The 17,105-nt window shown below is 48.1% G+C and overlaps 1 protein-coding gene across 1 annotated transcript in view; it reads left to right on the forward strand.

Moving 5' to 3' along the window:
* The window catches only part of CREB3L2 (cAMP responsive element binding protein 3 like 2), a 112,629-nt gene that overhangs the window by 83,028 nt on the left and 12,496 nt on the right, over positions 1-17,105 (forward strand). The window contains exons 5-12 of the mRNA XM_011359503.2: positions 2,827-3,011; positions 4,975-5,121; positions 6,129-6,187; positions 7,077-7,145; positions 8,193-8,213; positions 10,099-10,113; positions 10,831-10,876; positions 15,716-15,730. Coding sequence (XP_011357805.1) covers positions 2,827-3,011; positions 4,975-5,121; positions 6,129-6,187; positions 7,077-7,145; positions 8,193-8,213; positions 10,099-10,113; positions 10,831-10,876; positions 15,716-15,730 — 557 coding nt within the window. The remainder of the gene's footprint in view (positions 1-2,826; positions 3,012-4,974; positions 5,122-6,128; positions 6,188-7,076; positions 7,146-8,192; positions 8,214-10,098; positions 10,114-10,830; positions 10,877-15,715; positions 15,731-17,105) is intronic.

The raw sequence follows: 17,105 nt of genomic DNA on the forward strand, positions 1-17,105 counted from the left end.
AATAGACTCCATATTGAGACAGTATTTCTTTTGCGGTGAGTGATATACGTTCGTGCCTTTCAGCTTAATATACTGCTGTGATTTCTTTCGTTTTTTTCCGACACCGGTTATTACTATCAAATACATCTTGCTCTTTTAATTGATGTGGCAATACGCCTCCGAGAGTGTCCTAACTGCACCAGTGAATCCCACAGTGGCTTCGGAATCTGGGGTCACTGGAGGAAAAGTGTCTCAAAGTGAAGTAAACGTCAGGCTTTGCTCGTTATCCTGGACAAACAGAGAGGTCAGGAAATTCAATACCCTTGAATGCCTCAGAGCTTCTGGGCAGAGAGCTTGCTGAGCCGGCCCTTCCAGTCACCTAGGACTGGCATTTCACCTGGTATTTGGAAATCCGAGACTGAGGCACCTGTGGCCAGGTCAGTATCTTCATAGGTAGGAAAGAGGAGATTCAAGCTTGTTTCACTTTTCCTGTCATTTCTTTTGTGTGTGTGTTAGAGGGGGGAGCACCTTCTGCTTAGAAAGGAGAAAAGGATTAGAGTAACCTGGGCTGTTTCAAGTGGAAGAGACACGTAAGCGTGAGGTCTCTTGGCTGGTTCTCCAGATAACAGCACAGCGTGGCAGGCAGCAGGGGCCCCTATGGCTTAGTCTGCCTCTGTGTGTTGTTGTTGTTGTTGTTGTTGTTTCTACCATTGTCGAAAGGTAAACTGAGGCATTTATAAATTTTGAGCAAAAATCATTCGAACCAGGCAGCGCCAAACCGGAAGTGGTGAGGAGCACTCCGCCAGCCGGAGGCCCAGGAGAGACTTACAGACGAGAGGCCGAGGTCGCCTGGGCTTCAGCCTGAAACCTCGTTGGCTGTTTGTGGTTGGTCGTCTTTCGCGTTGCGAGTTCATAACCTTGAGGCATTTACAGGCTCAGGGTTCGGTGTGCCTACGTGGGCTGCCACGGCCTAGAGCCCCTCAGCACCATAAGCGCATAGGCATTCAGGGCACTGGGGACCTTGGTCGACCTTCTCAAGACGCTCTGGGTGGGGTCGCTCTCCTCGGGAGAGGAGACGCGCCTCAGAAGGACCCTTCCCACTGGTGCCACGTCAGGCAGTCTCTGTTTGACAAAGAAGAGAGGACAGGGCTGAGGCCCCGTTGCCATAGGAAGCATCCAGACCTGTAGTCGTTTTATGAGTTTATTTGAGCCAAACTGATGACAGTTGCTGGGAAGCAACGCCTCAGCAGAATGAGAAAATGCTCTGGAGGATGGAGGTTTTGCAGCTTATTTTATACATTAGACAAAAGGGAGGGTTTCATGAAATCCCCTGGTGGTAGATTAGGGGCTGGCAGGAAGCGAAGTCGGGAAATCTCTAGAATTGGAAAAAAGGCAAAGGGGAGAGATGCGTCCTTTACATTGGTGAGTCAGGCTAGTTAATAATGAACTTTTACAGCACACAGAGCTGGTGTGGGGGCGAACAAGATAACAATGTGGGGTCCTGTGGTCTCGTGCCCTGGGGATCTCGTGCTCTGGTGCTGGCGGTCGCGCCTTTGAGGAGTAGGAAAAGGAAGTTACTCTGACATTTCAAAATATGTTATCCCAGATGCATAAGAACGCTGGACAGGGCTCACTCAAGGTAAAGACTGACCTTTGCTGAGGAAGCTATAGGCCTGGGACGTGACTGCCCGCTGTGACCTGCCCAGTTAGGAATTCGTGATCAGATCATCCTGTGTGGCCACTTTTAGCCACTGGACTTGTCAGGCCTGCCATGTAGACCCCCTGAGCTGGTCAGGTTTATTGCAAAGCCCCTTTTTCGCCCACAGCCCCTAGCAGCTCTCTGGCCTAGCAAGGCCAGGCGTGTGTGAGGCACCCAGGCACCCAGGTGCTGTGCCCAGTTCAGAGCCGCTGTGCTGAGGGCTGTGTTGTCCCGGGATCCCCAGGAAGGTGTGGTGTGAAAGGCTGACCAAGGTCACGTGCCTTGGCTCACTAATAGCAGCTGGCCGTCAGGGTATTCGAGCACAGCGGAAAGATCCACCGCTCGGAAAAAGGAGCGAGACCCCAGAGCTCTCTTGTCAGGTTGAACCGAGAGTGGATTCTCTGTTTAGGGGCCCCTCCCCGCTGCCCCGGAGATGCCCGAGGTACCGACCGAGGTACCGGCCGAGGCTAATGGGCCCTGGCAAAGAGTGTGTGTACCTTACCTCCCTGAGGATGGACGAGGGGTGGACTCTCAGATGATGGGGGGCTTTGCAGGACAAAGCCCCTGTGCCCCCCGTCTGTTTTCCAGGCCTACTTATCTACATGTGGATTCAGTGCTGTGAATGCAGAATGCCTGGCATCTCGCCGTGCACATTCCTCCGGAAACAAATAAGCTTTTCTCAAAGCCTCATGGGCTCCCAGATTTCACTTTAGTTTTTTTTAAAGGTCATAATACATTCGCTTAGGTTACAAGTCCAACTATAGAAACGATCCTGAATAAATACAGTGAAAAGTTATGCCAACACGTTCCCTGTCTACCCTAATTTCCCCCGCCATTAGGTCGTAATTTAGTTTTTTATATGTTATCCAGGGTTTCTTTATGCAGGTACAAGCAAATATAAGTCTGTATTCTCTGTCTTTCCTTTTTCATACAAAAGGGGGGCTACTCTATACACTGTACTGTACCTTGATTTTCCTCCACCCTCTTAACAGCGCATCTTGGAGATTTTTCCTTATCAGCTCAAGGAACTGCCTCATTTTTCTGTCCAGCTGTCCCCAGTTGTGCTGTGTGGATATACAGCCGTTTAGCCATCCCCAAGCCCTGCTTCGCTGCTCTCTGATGGATGAAATCTGCTTCCCTTCCCCCAGCCTCCGTGGACCACCTGCACCTACCGCCCACCCCTCCCAGCAGCCACAGCAGTGACTCGGAGGGCAGCCTGAGCCCCAGCCCGCGCCTGCACCCCTTCGGCCCGGCCCAGACGCACAGTCCAGCCCGAGCCGTGGTGCGGGCCCCCTCCACACTTTCCAGTTCTCCCCTGCTCACAGCACCTCACGTAAGTCTGTGCCGGCATCTCTGGACTCGAACCCTTTCCGTTTGTCACTTGGAGCTTCTCCCAGGCCGGGTGCCAATCAAGGCCACTTCATTTTTATTCTCGTAAGGAAGTCTTAGGTTTAAAACAAGGTGGTAACCATCTTAAAGGACATTTTAAAAACTTCGTATAATCTCACCATGCTAACATAATTCTCTCTTTTCCCCATGCACACTTCCGGTTTTATTTATGTTTGTTTTGTATACCCATAAGCACGAGGAATAAAAATGTGTTGTTTTTTTCCCTCAGAATTCTATCACAAATATTTACCATCAATTTTGGTGATCCTTACAACTTACAATAGGAAGTAACTTAATTTTTAAGTAAGTAATCTTTGACAAACTTAAAAAGCTCTCTGAGCTTCAATGCTTTGATGTCTAAAGCTCAAAAATATAGTTTATCCCTTTTTCTTGGTGGTCTGACTCAACCAGTGACGGGTTAGAAGTCATGAGCCATCATCCATCCCTAACGTATCTAAGGGCACCATTTTCCAAATAAAAAATAGGGATAGAAAATTAACTTTTTATTGTTCTGAGGAATGAATTGATTTCTATGAAATCTTAAGAATGATAAAATTATAATCTCACTAAATTTATAATATCACGTAGAGAAAGTTTGAACGAAATGAGAATATTTAAAAATTCTATCAGAACCGTCTTAACATAATTTTGAAAACTTGAATTCGGCCAGTCCCAGAAAGTTCTAGATCGGTGGCCACGTTCTTTTATATCACCATTACAAAGGACAAGGGGATTATTAACTCTTTCCACTCTGCCTCTACCTTCCCCACTCTCACTCGACCCCTCTGATTACTAGACTAGCTTTCATCCCATGTATCTGACGTCCCGCCACGGTTTACGTTCATGGAGGAAGTCCTCCCAGGGTCACGCCCTTCTCAGTGACCGTATGTGTTTCCCTCACCTGTGCCGTCAAGCCCGCTCTGAGTCAGGTGTCTCCACGCTCTGCCGTTTCAGGAACTCCTTACCCACTCCGGGCAGAGCAGCACCTTCACTTTTCAGATACTGCCTTTTGCTTAAAATGCCCTTCTCTCTCGTGTAAATCATCTCCTTTTTTTTTTTTTTTTTAAAAGAGGCCTCATTCAAGTCTTATCTCCTATCCCGAGCCTTCCCTCATCACTCACGCTCCTATAAGTGTTGACTAAATTTTCAGTGCTCCCTGAGTTAATATAGCAGGTTATCATTTAATTGCTGTCATCCTTTCATGTGTTCAGTCAGGTCTCAGCTTTGATCATAAGCTGCTGGAGAGCTGGAGTTTGTTTTGAGTCCTCCGTGGCATGTAACGCGGAGCGAGTACACGCTAGGGACTCAGTCTGTTTGACTAGTTAGAAATGCGTTATTCCGTGATGGGTTAAGTGAGATGAGCGACAGTTGTCATCTTCATTGATAGCCAGGCTGGGGGCTGTACCAAAGCCAGAACCGTCCTTGGGAGGCGCCTGCAGGTGCAGCCCTGGGTGTCCTGACCTGTGAGTAGTAAGTGGAGGGCAGGAAGCGACTCCTAGAGAATAGAGAGCATCTTGCAAAACGGCATTTTCAGAAACAACAAAACTCGTTCCCACAAGCAGAGCGGAGCTTCACAGGAACCCGTCGTCACCCCAAGGCCAGGCATCTCTAGAGATGTGGGAAGTGAAGTCTGTGCTCTTACCTTTGGCACGATTGCTAGTGGATTGCCTTCTAGGAAATAACAGGTGGAGGTTTCCTTACCTTTCCCTTGCCTTCCTTGGGTTATACCACTTCTCCATCTGCTTTTCCTTCAGGATACCCGATTCTCAGCGGAAGCGCAGGGGCATCCTTTCCTCTCAGCCTTTTGCAAGATATTACAACAGGCTCTTCTCGCCCCCTCAGGAGGTGTGGCTTCAGTGTGCCCAGCCCTTCTTCTCTGACCTTTTTCTGCTCCTTGGTCTGCACAGAAACTGCAGGGATCAGGCCCGCTGGTCCTGACAGAGGAGGAGAAGCGGACCCTGATCGCCGAGGGCTACCCCATCCCCACCAAACTGCCTCTGACCAAATCGGAGGAGAAGGCCCTGAAGAAAATCCGGAGGAAAATCAAGAATAAGGTGAGCCCTTCAAGTCTAGGTACTTCTGTGAGCAGAGACCGTGAGCAGAAGGGGGCCATGTGCCCTCCCTGTCTTCCCATGGGCCAACACCGGCCCGTCCCACGATCGGGACCGAGACTCGGCCCAGGACTAGCAGCACAGTCACCGCTTGCCCCTGTCTTCCTCCAGCGCCTCCATCCATCCTCCGGGTCCATGGATCCCCATTTTGGATGGGCTCGCTCCCTGGTGCCCAAGATGATTCAGTCAGGGGTGGGAGGAACATATTAGAACTCTTGTTTAAATCGATTTTTTAAAAAGGCTCAGCCTTTTCAATTTCTGTTTTATGATGTACACAATATTTCCCACTAGTAGGCCTTTATATCATTTATAAATAAATAAATATAGGTACACCCTGGGTCCTTTCTTAATTTTTTCTTCTCGATGGGGGATTTTTTTTTTATTTAAAAAAATTCTGCAGACCATTGTTCTGTGTACTGGGGTTTAGCAGCCTCCTAGTCCTAAGGGTGCTAGAGTGGGAATTAGAGATGGTAAGGCCTAGGGGCGGGGCTAAGGCATGGGCGGAGCAGGAGGCAGGAGGCAAAGAGGGGAAGAAGGATAGAGCTTAGTTATAATTCTTCACACGTGTGCAGAACCCCCAGGAATTTATATGTGACCAAGCCCAACTGTCTTATTTTATAGATTATAGTTGAGCCAGCTGAGGTCCGTGGAGTTGAAATCATTTCTCTAAGACCATACCGATGGTTTGCCGCCCACCTGCTCTGTTCTGACTTCCGGCCCACTGTCCTTCCCGCGGGGGGCCTGGTTTGCTGGGAAGCGGGTCAGAGCATAGGCTGGTTGAAACCAGGGAGGACAGACAGTAGCCACGATGAGTAGATGAGCCAGCAGAATAAACAAACGGGGAGCGGCTGAAAAGCAAGCGGGGCTTTCATGATTTCTGTGCTAAGGGCCTCTTCTGCCGTTTACTGGTATAACTGGAACGTAATCCTTTTTCTTCCCTTATGTCTCAGATTTCTGCCCAGGAAAGTAGGAGAAAGAAGAAAGAATACATGGACAGCTTAGAGAAAAAGTAAGCCTCCTGCCAAACTGGTTATGTTTATTGGGCAATCTACATAGTGCGCAAAGCATCTGCTTTCCACGAGAAGCAGATGAAGTTCTCAGCCCGGTTCCCAGCAAAACCCAGTAGTTTATAAGCTGTGTTTTGCCTGCCACCTAGTGGTGTTCAGGGGGGAACCTTATTAGGCAAGAAGTAAAAAGTATACGCAGTCTCGGTAGGCGTTTGTACCACACTGTTTCCAGCCAAAGATCCTTGAGTCCTTGAAGGCTTCCTTTCAAACAGGCACAGATATTAATATTCTCGCCCATTCCTGCAACTCCTCGGAGGAGAGGCTCTGTCTCCGCTGAAAGGAGCAGTGCTGACGAATTGGCTCCCGTCGGCCACACTCTCTCACGCCCTAGAGCAAGCAGTCAGGGAGTGAAAAAAGTCAGTTTTCTGTCCACTGGAATTCATGCTATAGGCAAGTGACTCTTCACAAAAACAGTCGAAGGCAGCTTTTGCTCTTCTGGAAAGCCTAGAATATCAAGATGGCTGTTAGAAAAATACGGATTAAATACCATTTGGCTCCCCTGTGGTCTAGAGGAGGAAGTGTGTGGGCATTGAGAGTGGTGGGGAAGAGGCGAGAGAAAGCAAGGTTGGAACACCCTAAAAGTTTATATTTTGCATCTTCCCTATTCATTTTCTATTCTCAAGGCACTTTGGTACTCAGCTCTTTCTGTTTTTTTTTCTTGTCTCTCACTCATCTTCCCAACTCAGGTTGGCCAAGGTTTTCCCTTCACCTCCCTAGAGTACTTGACTCCCCATCTTCTTTCTCTGACCCCCACTTACTGTCATCTGAGCTCCTGGCTTAGCGTTTGCTCTCCTGATGAAATGAATTTTCTTTTTTCTCTCCCCTCTGCAGGGTGGAGTCTTGTTCAACCGAGAACTTGGAGCTTCGGAAGAAGGTTGAAGTTCTGGAGAATACCAACAGGTGAGCGTCGTGGCGTGAGGAGCTGATCGAACTGCCTAATGGAAGGTGGGGGATGGGGGGCCGATCCAGGACCAGAGCTGGAAGGAAAGTGGGGGCGATCACTCTGACAGGATGCTTGTGCCAGGGTGCTCAGGATGGCTGTTCTTCACCCACCTGTTTCTGCCACATGCACGCACATACGCACGCATGCACGCGCACCATGCGTACACATGTACACACAAACACGTGCGTGCACAGGCACATGCGTGTCCCATCACAAATGAAATGTTTTTTAATTACTGTTTTTAAAAATTAATGAACTAATTAATTAATGACATGTCAAAGCCATTTCGAAATGCAGCTAAAGGAAGGAGTGAGTTAATGAGTTCCTCTAGTACTTCCCGTGCCAGGCACTGTTTTCAGCACTTTACAGATATTAAGTCATTTAACCTTCCAACAGTCCCCTGAGTGTGATTCTGTTGCTATCCCCATGATAAAGAGAAGGTAACTGAGACTCAGAAAGGTTAGGTGATTTGCCCAAGGTCACACAGTATATGCGAGAGCCGCATCGAATGCAGGCAATCTGACTCTGGAGCTTCCATGTTGAGCTGTATCCCTCAGTCATATGCAAGAGAAAGAGGTTAAGGTCTAGGGTTAAGAACTGAGAAGTTTCAAACAGAATGTGTGTGTTTGTGTGTGTACGTGGTGCGTACCTACGCTTTGAGAGTAAAGTATTTGTCTGGACATCCTATTAATGCCTGCTGACAATTTAGCAAATGCTAAAGGATCAGGTTAAATCTGTTTGCATGTCCTTTGATAAGAACATTAAATGTGGCTCCCATTTCCTAAATCTTCGTGGTTTGTAGCTGGAACAGCACACTGACCTAGTCATAAAGTTAAAACTACCATCAGGGGGAGTATTGGATGCCGTGACCGCACTGAAGTTTCCCTCTGCATTTCTGCGAGTGTGTACTCATAGAGCAGGTCAAGGGCAGCCACCTTCGGTGCTCTTTAGGCTCACCACAGAGGTAAGTAAACATATTGGAGATGTCTCCAATACCACCTGAGGATTCTGGTTTCACAGCTACCGTAGGCCATTAGTCTCCTGAGGCTGCGTTCCTTCTTGTCTCCACGTTCATTCCCGCCAAAGTGGTTCCCTGGGTCCTGACCCCCACCGACCGGACTCCGTGTCCATCACGTTAGCATCCTGGGCAGACAGGAGTTGCCACGCCCTTCCTAGCACTTTCTGCTGTGGAAGACTGGTGTTCATGAGTGGGGGACACATCCAGGCCATGAACTGGGGAAAGCAGAAGAGGAAGCTCTCCAAGGTCATCGCGAGCTTCGGGTGTCAGGTCTTCCCATGCCACAAGGGGGCAGCAGAGGCGCAGCACCGGCTGTGCAGGGAGCCGTGGGTGCTGGTGATGAAGGCTCTCCTCTCCTTTCCAGGCTGAATGAACATGCTGTTTCATATTTTTAAAACTTAACCCCCTACCCCCCCAAAACCCACACATGGCACTGTAGAAAAAAATTAGAAAATACAGTTAAATTAAAAAAAATTACAATCCTTTTGCCCTGAGATATGTTTACATTTTGGAATATTTTACACGTATGTGTTTCTAGTGGAAATACTCTTTCGTTAAGGAATTTTCCACTTAACGAAATACACTGGCCATATTTTTTTTTGTCAATAAATATAGTTCTACAGAATTCTTATTCCTCTCAGATTCCGAGGAAGAGCCATCATCTGAGGAACATTGATGCAAGGCGCATCTGACTCCACGGAACAACAATCTACGTTTTGCCAAATGTTTTTATTGTTTTAAATCATGGCCATAGTGATTTTCACATGACGTTAATTACACAGTTGGAGGTGTGGGAGCACAGTGGCATGTTTGAGCTTGGGGTCAGCCTGTCTCATGTCCTTCTCTGAGAGCTGGTCACGATTTTCCGTATGTCTTTACTTTATGCCATTTAACCGACTGGGATCACCATGGAAATAAACAGCCCCCTCATGATACTGGTCTCTGCTCTGTGCCTGGCTGTCAGGAGCCTGTGCTGTGGTCCCTCCAGAGGCCCTGTGTGTGTCCTCCCATTTCTTCTCCCTCTGTAAAACTTAACTCTCCTAGGGCACAAAACGTTCCTGGTGGTAATGGCTGACGACGGATTGATCTGCAATCGTCCTGTCGATAATCTTATCGGGGAACTCCGAGGTCTATAATTTCTAAGTCCGGCAGCTTTTAACGTGTTTTGGCTCAAGAGGTCAAGAAATAAAAGCGGAGCTGCTCCGGTCGCCACAGAGGAGGGCCTGCCCCCGCGCCCACGCCCCTTCCAGCTTCTTCCCCGTTTTCCTTCTGCTCCCGGCCAAGGCCCCCTGCGCCGAGGACACCAGCCAAAGCGACTGTGATGTCAACCTGGGCAGTCTCCTGCCCTAAACCAGTCACGAGGAGTTGGTGTTTAGGGCGTATGGTAAGGGGAGACTTTTGGAGCTCTTGTTTATGTCACATCGTGTAAGTGACCCCGTGTTTGAACTAAGTACAGGGCCGGGCCTAACGAGCCACACCTGTATTTGTGTTCCTGCTGATGCCTCTCGTATCATCGTCCTTTGGAGGTAGCCGGACAGAGGTAGAAGTGACTGCTATAAGTAAACAGGATCCTGAGTCACCAGAAGTGGGATGGGACACCCCGGGTGCCATCGTGTCACAGGGCACGACGTGGCGGGAAAGGCGAGTGGGTATTTCAGCATTGATCAAATTAAAGAACAATCGTACCTCTTCCCGTGTGACTATTTCTGTGCCCACAAGGGACTTTTCCATCCAGCCGAAAGTGAGGGCTCAGACTAGAGCCATCCCAGATCTTTCGGTTTATTCTGCCCTCAGCAGCAGCCACCTAGCATATTCGTGGTGTCTAGGTGACAAGACCCTTTCAGCTGAGCTCAGAGAACTGGAAGAGCATGGGGCCAGGAGAGGAGGTGCAGAACCCTCCAAACCCTGCCGCAGCCTCCGCCGGGAGCCGCAGGGGGCAGAGCTGACACTGAGAAAGCACCTTCTCGGTTCCTCTGCCGAGGTGATCCCCTAATTGCAAGAAACGTGTGAGATGAGAGAGATGGTTTCCCGGGGGCCCCCTTTCTGTGCTCAGTCGGGAAATACATTTTCACTTCCGGAGTGCCGGTGGGGCCGGGGGCCGCCCGTGCACCTCCTGGCTGTCCCGTGCTTATCACTCGCCTCCGGCCCTCCCCTGGCCTCTCCTGAGGAACCCCATCTTTCCCCTTCATAGTCTTTTCTTCTGAACAAGTAAGCGATGCGCGCACACTGCCCAGCGCGGCCGCGTTAGGTGTTTGTGGCTCGGTTTGCTCCGTTCATTTTTTTGTTTTGCTGTGAGGCCCCAACCTCGAGTCCTGGTTTCTGGAATCACAGGTGCTTAGACTTGAAGTGCACTTTAGAGAGCATCTTATTTAACTTGAATCACTGGGAAACTGAGGCCCAGCGAAGTCAAGGTCATCCAAACATCTAGAGGTAGAATGGGGATGAGAACTTAGCCACTTAATTTTTAAAGCTTGACCCTCTTATGTGTCCCTTTGAGGACCACTGACTGCCCTTCCCTGGCCTAGGGCCGACTTTAGGCCTGCACAAGGGACCTCACTTTCCATCCCATATTTCAGAGGACGCTGCTTTGGCTGTCCTCCAGCCACACCCCTCTCCACAGGGAGAGTGGTCGGCAGGACCAAGAGGGTGTGTCTGTCCGGAGCTCTCACTGTACCCCTGCAGACCAGGCCTTGGTACCCCTGATCCTTCAGTTCCCCGCCCAAAGGGTCCTAGTCCATTCCCAGGGCCTGTGCGGATCTCCACCCCGAGTCCGTTTTCCGAAGGGTAGACCAGGCCACCAGACGGCCACTCCCGGGGCTGACGGGGCAGCCAGAGACAGCTCTTTGTGAAGGCCGAGCATGGAGCATGAATCTGGGCAGGTGTTTGCCTAAAATCCTTCAGAGAGTATACGACTTGGGATTCCATTTGAGCCGATGTACAGAAGTCGTGAGATTCCTGGGTCAGAGACGAGGGGCTCGCTCGCTCACAGCGCAGCAAGCAGCATGAGCGCTGGCATGTTCGCGTCGGCTCTCCTTGCCCCCACGTTCCACGGTGCATCTGGGTGGATGCTGTGCTCTCCGTGGGTGGGTGTCACAGCGAAGGAGCCCTGAGCTGGGGGGATCCATGCTTTTGTAGCAAGCGGCAAATGAACCTGCTTCTTGCTCAGGCGGATATGTGACCTCATCTCACAAACAGCCCACGTCGTGACCCGTGGAAAGAGCAGTCAGGGCCTCGCAGCGATGGCACAGCCAGTAAAACCCGCAGCGGTACAAGACTCGAAGAGGACTGTCTCCCCGCGCTGGTGTGGGGCCGAGCCGGGGATGGAGAGGGGAGGGGAGCAGGCCGTGGTCAGGAGCAGTTCTGTCCTTGCTACCGCTTTCTGGCAGGGGACCCTGGGGAGTCCAAGAATGCTAAATTTGAACCCGGCCTTGGAGGGCGATTGTGGGAGCAGGTGGCGGGGGCACCTGTGGGCAGAGTTTGCCTGCCTTGGGGTTTGCTGGGGGCAGAGGAGATGTGCGGCGTGTGGGCCTCATTCATACCCTTTGCTCAGACCTCGTGGGAATAAGGATCTGCCTGTCCTGACACGTGTCCCCAGTGCCGTCAGAAATAAGGATTTCTCCATTTTCCTTTGTGACCTTCCTCCTAGCTATACTCCTTCCCTCCATCTAACTATACTTTTCGTGTTCTTTAAAATCTACATGCAGCTCCTGGTAAAGGTCTGTCCAGCTAAGCCCACTGTGCTCTCCTGTTTGCTTGTTTTAGCCACACATCTGGGTCATTCGCACCAACCCAGGTCTTTTCTGTGTAAATTCTCCTCTTCTCCTTAGACTGGCCCACACGCCTGCTCTACACAGAGGTCATTTAAGCACTGACATGACCCTAAGTTACTCCTCTATAGATCTTTATCTCGGTTTGATTCACCTTTAATTTCTCCATTATCTCTAACTTCTAGTTGAATGAAGACTATAAGCTTCCTTTTCAGGCGAAAATATTTCAGACTTCAAAGGATCGTTGGGTATTAGACTAAGTTCTCCAGAGAGGTTAGAAAGGTATTTTAGTATAATTTAGTGATAATAAAATTAGAAATTCCGCAGCCCCAGAAAACATTCTAGGACTCCGTTTTTGTGTTCTGGGCACGTAGGTAATTGAGTATGTCAGAAGTGCCCTCTGGCCCCTGCAAAACAAACCTCTTGTATTGTAGCACTTACACAGAAAGAGAAAGGCAACAATCTATACTTTTTTTTTTCTTTTTCATTTAAGCTAGAGCCCCACGAACAACTCTCGCAACCTATGTAAAAGATCATAAATAAATGAATACTCATTCAAAGTTTAGGATTGTAGTGGGATGTGATTGTCATTTGTATGTGTCACACTTCAGTATTTAAAAGTCCTTGAGAAAGTTCCCGAGTCTCCTTAGACATTGTTACGCTGTGTTCGGAACCCCTCAGTTTTAGTAACTTGGTTTGTATCCCACCACCTCCCCACCCACCCCCCACCCCAGGAATTCTACTTTTAGAAGAGTCTTCCTAACCCTCAGGTCTTCTTAGACGCTGACTCTAGAAGGCTTGGGTGGGACTGGGATGGGGGTAGGGAGGATTCAGATGGGATTTCGCTACAGTAGGACAAGGATGCTTAGCTCTGAAGCCACCTGACCTTCACCGATATGTAATCTTTTTCATGTCTGTGCTAGATAAGTGGCACTTAGACTTTTTTGATTGTAATCATTTTACATTTTCTGCAGTGACCCAGACACACCACACGTACTCACACATCATATACGTAACTAATATGGATGTCTCACAAATGAATAGTTATTTACTATGTGGGATGCCCTCAGATAATGGTATGTTCTACTTGATTGTTTCATTAAAATATATACCAGTCACCATCCAGTAGTTTTCACAACCCCTCTAAGTGGTTCACGATTTGGAATTTGGAAAATACTATTCTAGGTCCTTCCGTAAAGATGTAGAAGAAGTTTCTTCATCTCTGTAGGAGGCCGATTTGCCTGGAGAGCAGTTTATATACACACGTGCCATAGCCCAGCTAGTTCCATTGCTGAGCAAGGTGTGTTTCGAGAGTCAATAGAAAGTATGTCTGTAGAGAAGGCCTGGTTTGAAGCTTCCAGCACAGCAAGTAATTGGGAACCACCAGTTTATTCTTGTTGCTGGGTCCTGGTTTCTGACTCCAGTGGGAAATTAGGTACTGGTGTTTTCAAAATATAACATACATAACTGTATGACCATTCCCTCTCTCTCTCCCTCTCCCTCCCCCGCCTCTGTCTCTCTGTCTCTCTCTCTCTGTCTCTCCCCCACCTCCTCAATGAAAGAAACAGAAGAGTACAAAATTAAACCAAATATAAAGAATACACATGAGTGTGTGGATGCATCTCCCAGTTATAAGATTGTGTCTCACACTCTCGGCTACTTTTGAATGTTTTGCCCAATTTCCTTTGATACGCCTCCCAAGATACAGGGTGGCGCTTTATTTTGGGCAAGGCTGGCAGCTTCTTTCGACTGTTCTTTTGCAAGGAACTGTATGAGGACAGCCACTAAGTTTATTTTTACATCTCACCACAGGACAAAAATCCACATTTTCAGTCGAGTGTTGGACATTCTGATTTAACAAGTTGTGAAAAATCTCTTGGCCCAGATCAGTGTTTGCTAAGAGTACTCCTTTCTCTAAATTAAAACCTTGCTCCCGGAAGCCCGAGAATTCATTAAGCCATAATTAGCCGTGATCTCTGTTGATGTAGAATACAGTGACATTCTGAGCTTTGAATGTACTTTTTGGGTCTGTCCTATGGTTGACCTTTTATAGCTTTAGTTTTAAAATAGTTCTTTCACTTCATCTGATGGCTGCCTTTTCTCTAGCCAGCCCTTCATGCGAGCAGGGTAGTAGCTGCCGTAAAAGATTCTTTTATCTATTACTTGCATTTTACCTTGGTGTACCTGGAGGTGTGCCACAAAGTGTTCACATGTCCTTACTGTTCTTACTTGTATCATTGTCACTGAAACGTTGTTAGTCTGTATCTCGTTGCCGCTGCACTGGGTTTTATTGTGGCTCTTCCGTCTGCGGCTTGCGCGTTGTTGGTAGGGACCTAATGATGGACAGATCTCTTGGTTGGGCTGTTTTTGATATGGTATTAATGTCACTGCATTTCAAATAAGTCTACTTAACCAACAAGAATCTGGGATATTAATTTTAGTAGGTTATAAATTAGGGTACCATGTCGTATTGTGTTGGCAAGTACTCACGCTGTGCAGTCTGGTTTTGGTTTATATCTTAAGTCTCCAATACACTAGAGGTTTTTGAGGCAATTAGTTAGTATCTCTGCATATGAACCTCCTCAATCTGAAGCAGTGAGCCCTTGATCATCACTGTTAATTTCCTTTCTTGTTGATGAACTTGAGTTTCTCTTGTCTGAATGTATATGAATTTCCTAAACTTTAATCAGACCGTAGAAGTATATCTGGATTTTTGGGATGTAGGAGCCAACCCACTTTCCTCGGGGAAAACACTCAGTGGCTGGTTGACAGGGCCTGCACAGTAAGTGCCATCATCGCCGTCAGTTCAGGTCACCTTCACCCGTCCGCATTGGAGAAGCGGCAGCAACCAGCACGTTATACGTCACTGTCGCTTTCCACCGACATTTCAAACTAAAAAAATCTGTTTTAAACAACATGTTTGCTGATCTTAAAGAGTAGGATTATAAACTGTTAGGAATCAGGGACCACTAAACAACCGTTTTCATTTGCAGTGGGTTTAGGATATAATTATCTTCGAGTTTGGAGAGGATGTGCTGATGAATGCCGAGTGAAGTGCCAATCAGCCACTGAAAACGAAGCCTCTGCTTGCCCAGCCAGGCTGAAACGGTCCGTCTTCTAGACTTGTAGCACTTGGCACCTGTCGCTGGGGGTGCCAGCTTGAGCCTCAGGCGTTCTACCATTCGGTTTTAGATGTACCTGGCCTGTTAGAGGTCTGCTTTGAGGAGGGACCGGGGAGCCTCCTGGGGGACTCTTCATTCTAGAGAACCAGGTACCAGGCCTGGTGAGCTCAACTGGAGTGGGAAGGGAGGAGCGATTCTGAGCGTCATATACACTTGGTTTTCTTGGTGGTTCATGCTCCGGAGAGCAGGGAGTGGGCAGGGGGAAGTGCGGGAGGTTGCGGGGAGATAGCGACTGTTGGTAAAAATGGAAACGGCGGTTTCACTTTAAAAACACCTTCAGACTGTGGAGCAAAAGTAAGTGGCTTTGGTGACATCTAGAAAGTTGCTAAGGGAAGCCTGGGCGGAAAACGTCACGCACTGTGTACGGAGCGTGGCTGAACTTTGGCACCTTGCAGGAGCGCCCCGTGGGCACTGAGGTGCTCAGCGAAGTGGCAGCCATCACTCACAGATGTGGCTCTTCAGCAGGCGACTCAGGAACACCCCTTTCCGTAGTTCAGCTGCCAGGCAAGACCTGATGACCTGGTACCGTGGGAGGTGGCCAGATGCAAGAGCAAAGGAAGGGTCCGTGCCACATGGTCGAACGCGGATCTTACCTGTGGGCTCACCTGTATGCCTGACTTCCAGACAGCAGCTGGGAGCACCCAGCTGGGCTCTGGGGCTGGCATTACAGATGGTGGTCAATGAAATGCGTGCCCCTGCCTGCCGCATCTCGGCTCTGTGGGCGCAAGTGCTCCCCCGGGAAGCTGGTGTGCAATGGGCTGCTTAGCTCTCAGTTGCGTCAAGGCGGCCGTGCTTAGTGGTGAGACAGTGCTCTCGAGAGGTCCTGGGAGAAGAGAGAAAAGATGCGATAAAGGGGGAAAAAAAGCTTGCTGTGTCACGTGACTATTTCGTTGCAATTTTTTTCTTTTTTTTTTCCAGCCTTACTGAGGTATAGTTGACAAATAAAATTGTAAGACATTCGCAGTGTATAGCATGATGATTCGACGTCCATTTACATTGTGGAAGTCAGTCCTGCGTTAACACAGCTAACGCCTCATATACTTTTTAAAGTTTTTGATGAGAACATTTAAGTTTTATTCTCTTAGAAAATTTCAGTTATACAATAAAGTGTTGCCAACTGTAGCCACCATGTGAAGCATTAGATCCTCAGACCTTATTCATTTTATAACTGAAAGTTTGTGCCCTTTTACTAACCTCTTCCTGTTTCCCCCAACCCCTGACAACAACTTTTCAACTTTCTCTTTCTATGAGTTTAAATTTTTTTTTTTTGATTCCATATATAAGTGATACCATGTGGTGTTTGTCTTTCTCTGTCTTGCTTATTTCTATTAGCGTAATGTCCACCAAGGGCATCATGTTGTTGCAAATGACAGGATTTTTTCAAAGTGGAATTTAAAGTAATCATACTACTGATATTCTAAGCCTCGAATAACATACGGAACTCTTTTAAAGACTGTGTTGCTTGAATGTACATAAATATGAAACTAGATCTAAACTATACGTGATTATACATCTACATAACCATAAAGCTTTAGTACAACTAAAGTACTAAAAAGACCTCCATATTAATAGAATTTAAATGAACAGAATTAGTTGACGGGATGAATGATTTCGTTTTGCTTATATTACCGCACAAGGTAAAAATAGGATATAGACGGGACCACGCATGGCATGTGCCGAGCCGGCTCCCGTTCCGCCCCTTACAGTCACCCCGGTAACTACTGAAAGCAGGATCATTCTGTGGCAAACCCGTCCTTACTTGGCTTAAACACAGAACTCTTCATTGACACTTGTCTGGGAGAAGTTGTAAACCCTGAGACAAAATGCTTGTCCTTCTAGCACTTGAAAACTATTCAGGGGACAGACTGTGATGAGAGGCAAGTTATCAGAGTCCAGAATTCTGCACACGGGCGATTGGCTCTTTGTTTTCCAGAGAACTTGTCTGGCTTT

Source organism: Pteropus vampyrus, unplaced genomic scaffold (genome assembly GCF_000151845.1).
Source record: "Pteropus vampyrus isolate Shadow unplaced genomic scaffold, Pvam_2.0 Scaffold48, whole genome shotgun sequence".
Classification (NCBI taxonomy): Eukaryota; Metazoa; Chordata; class Mammalia; order Chiroptera; family Pteropodidae; genus Pteropus; species Pteropus vampyrus.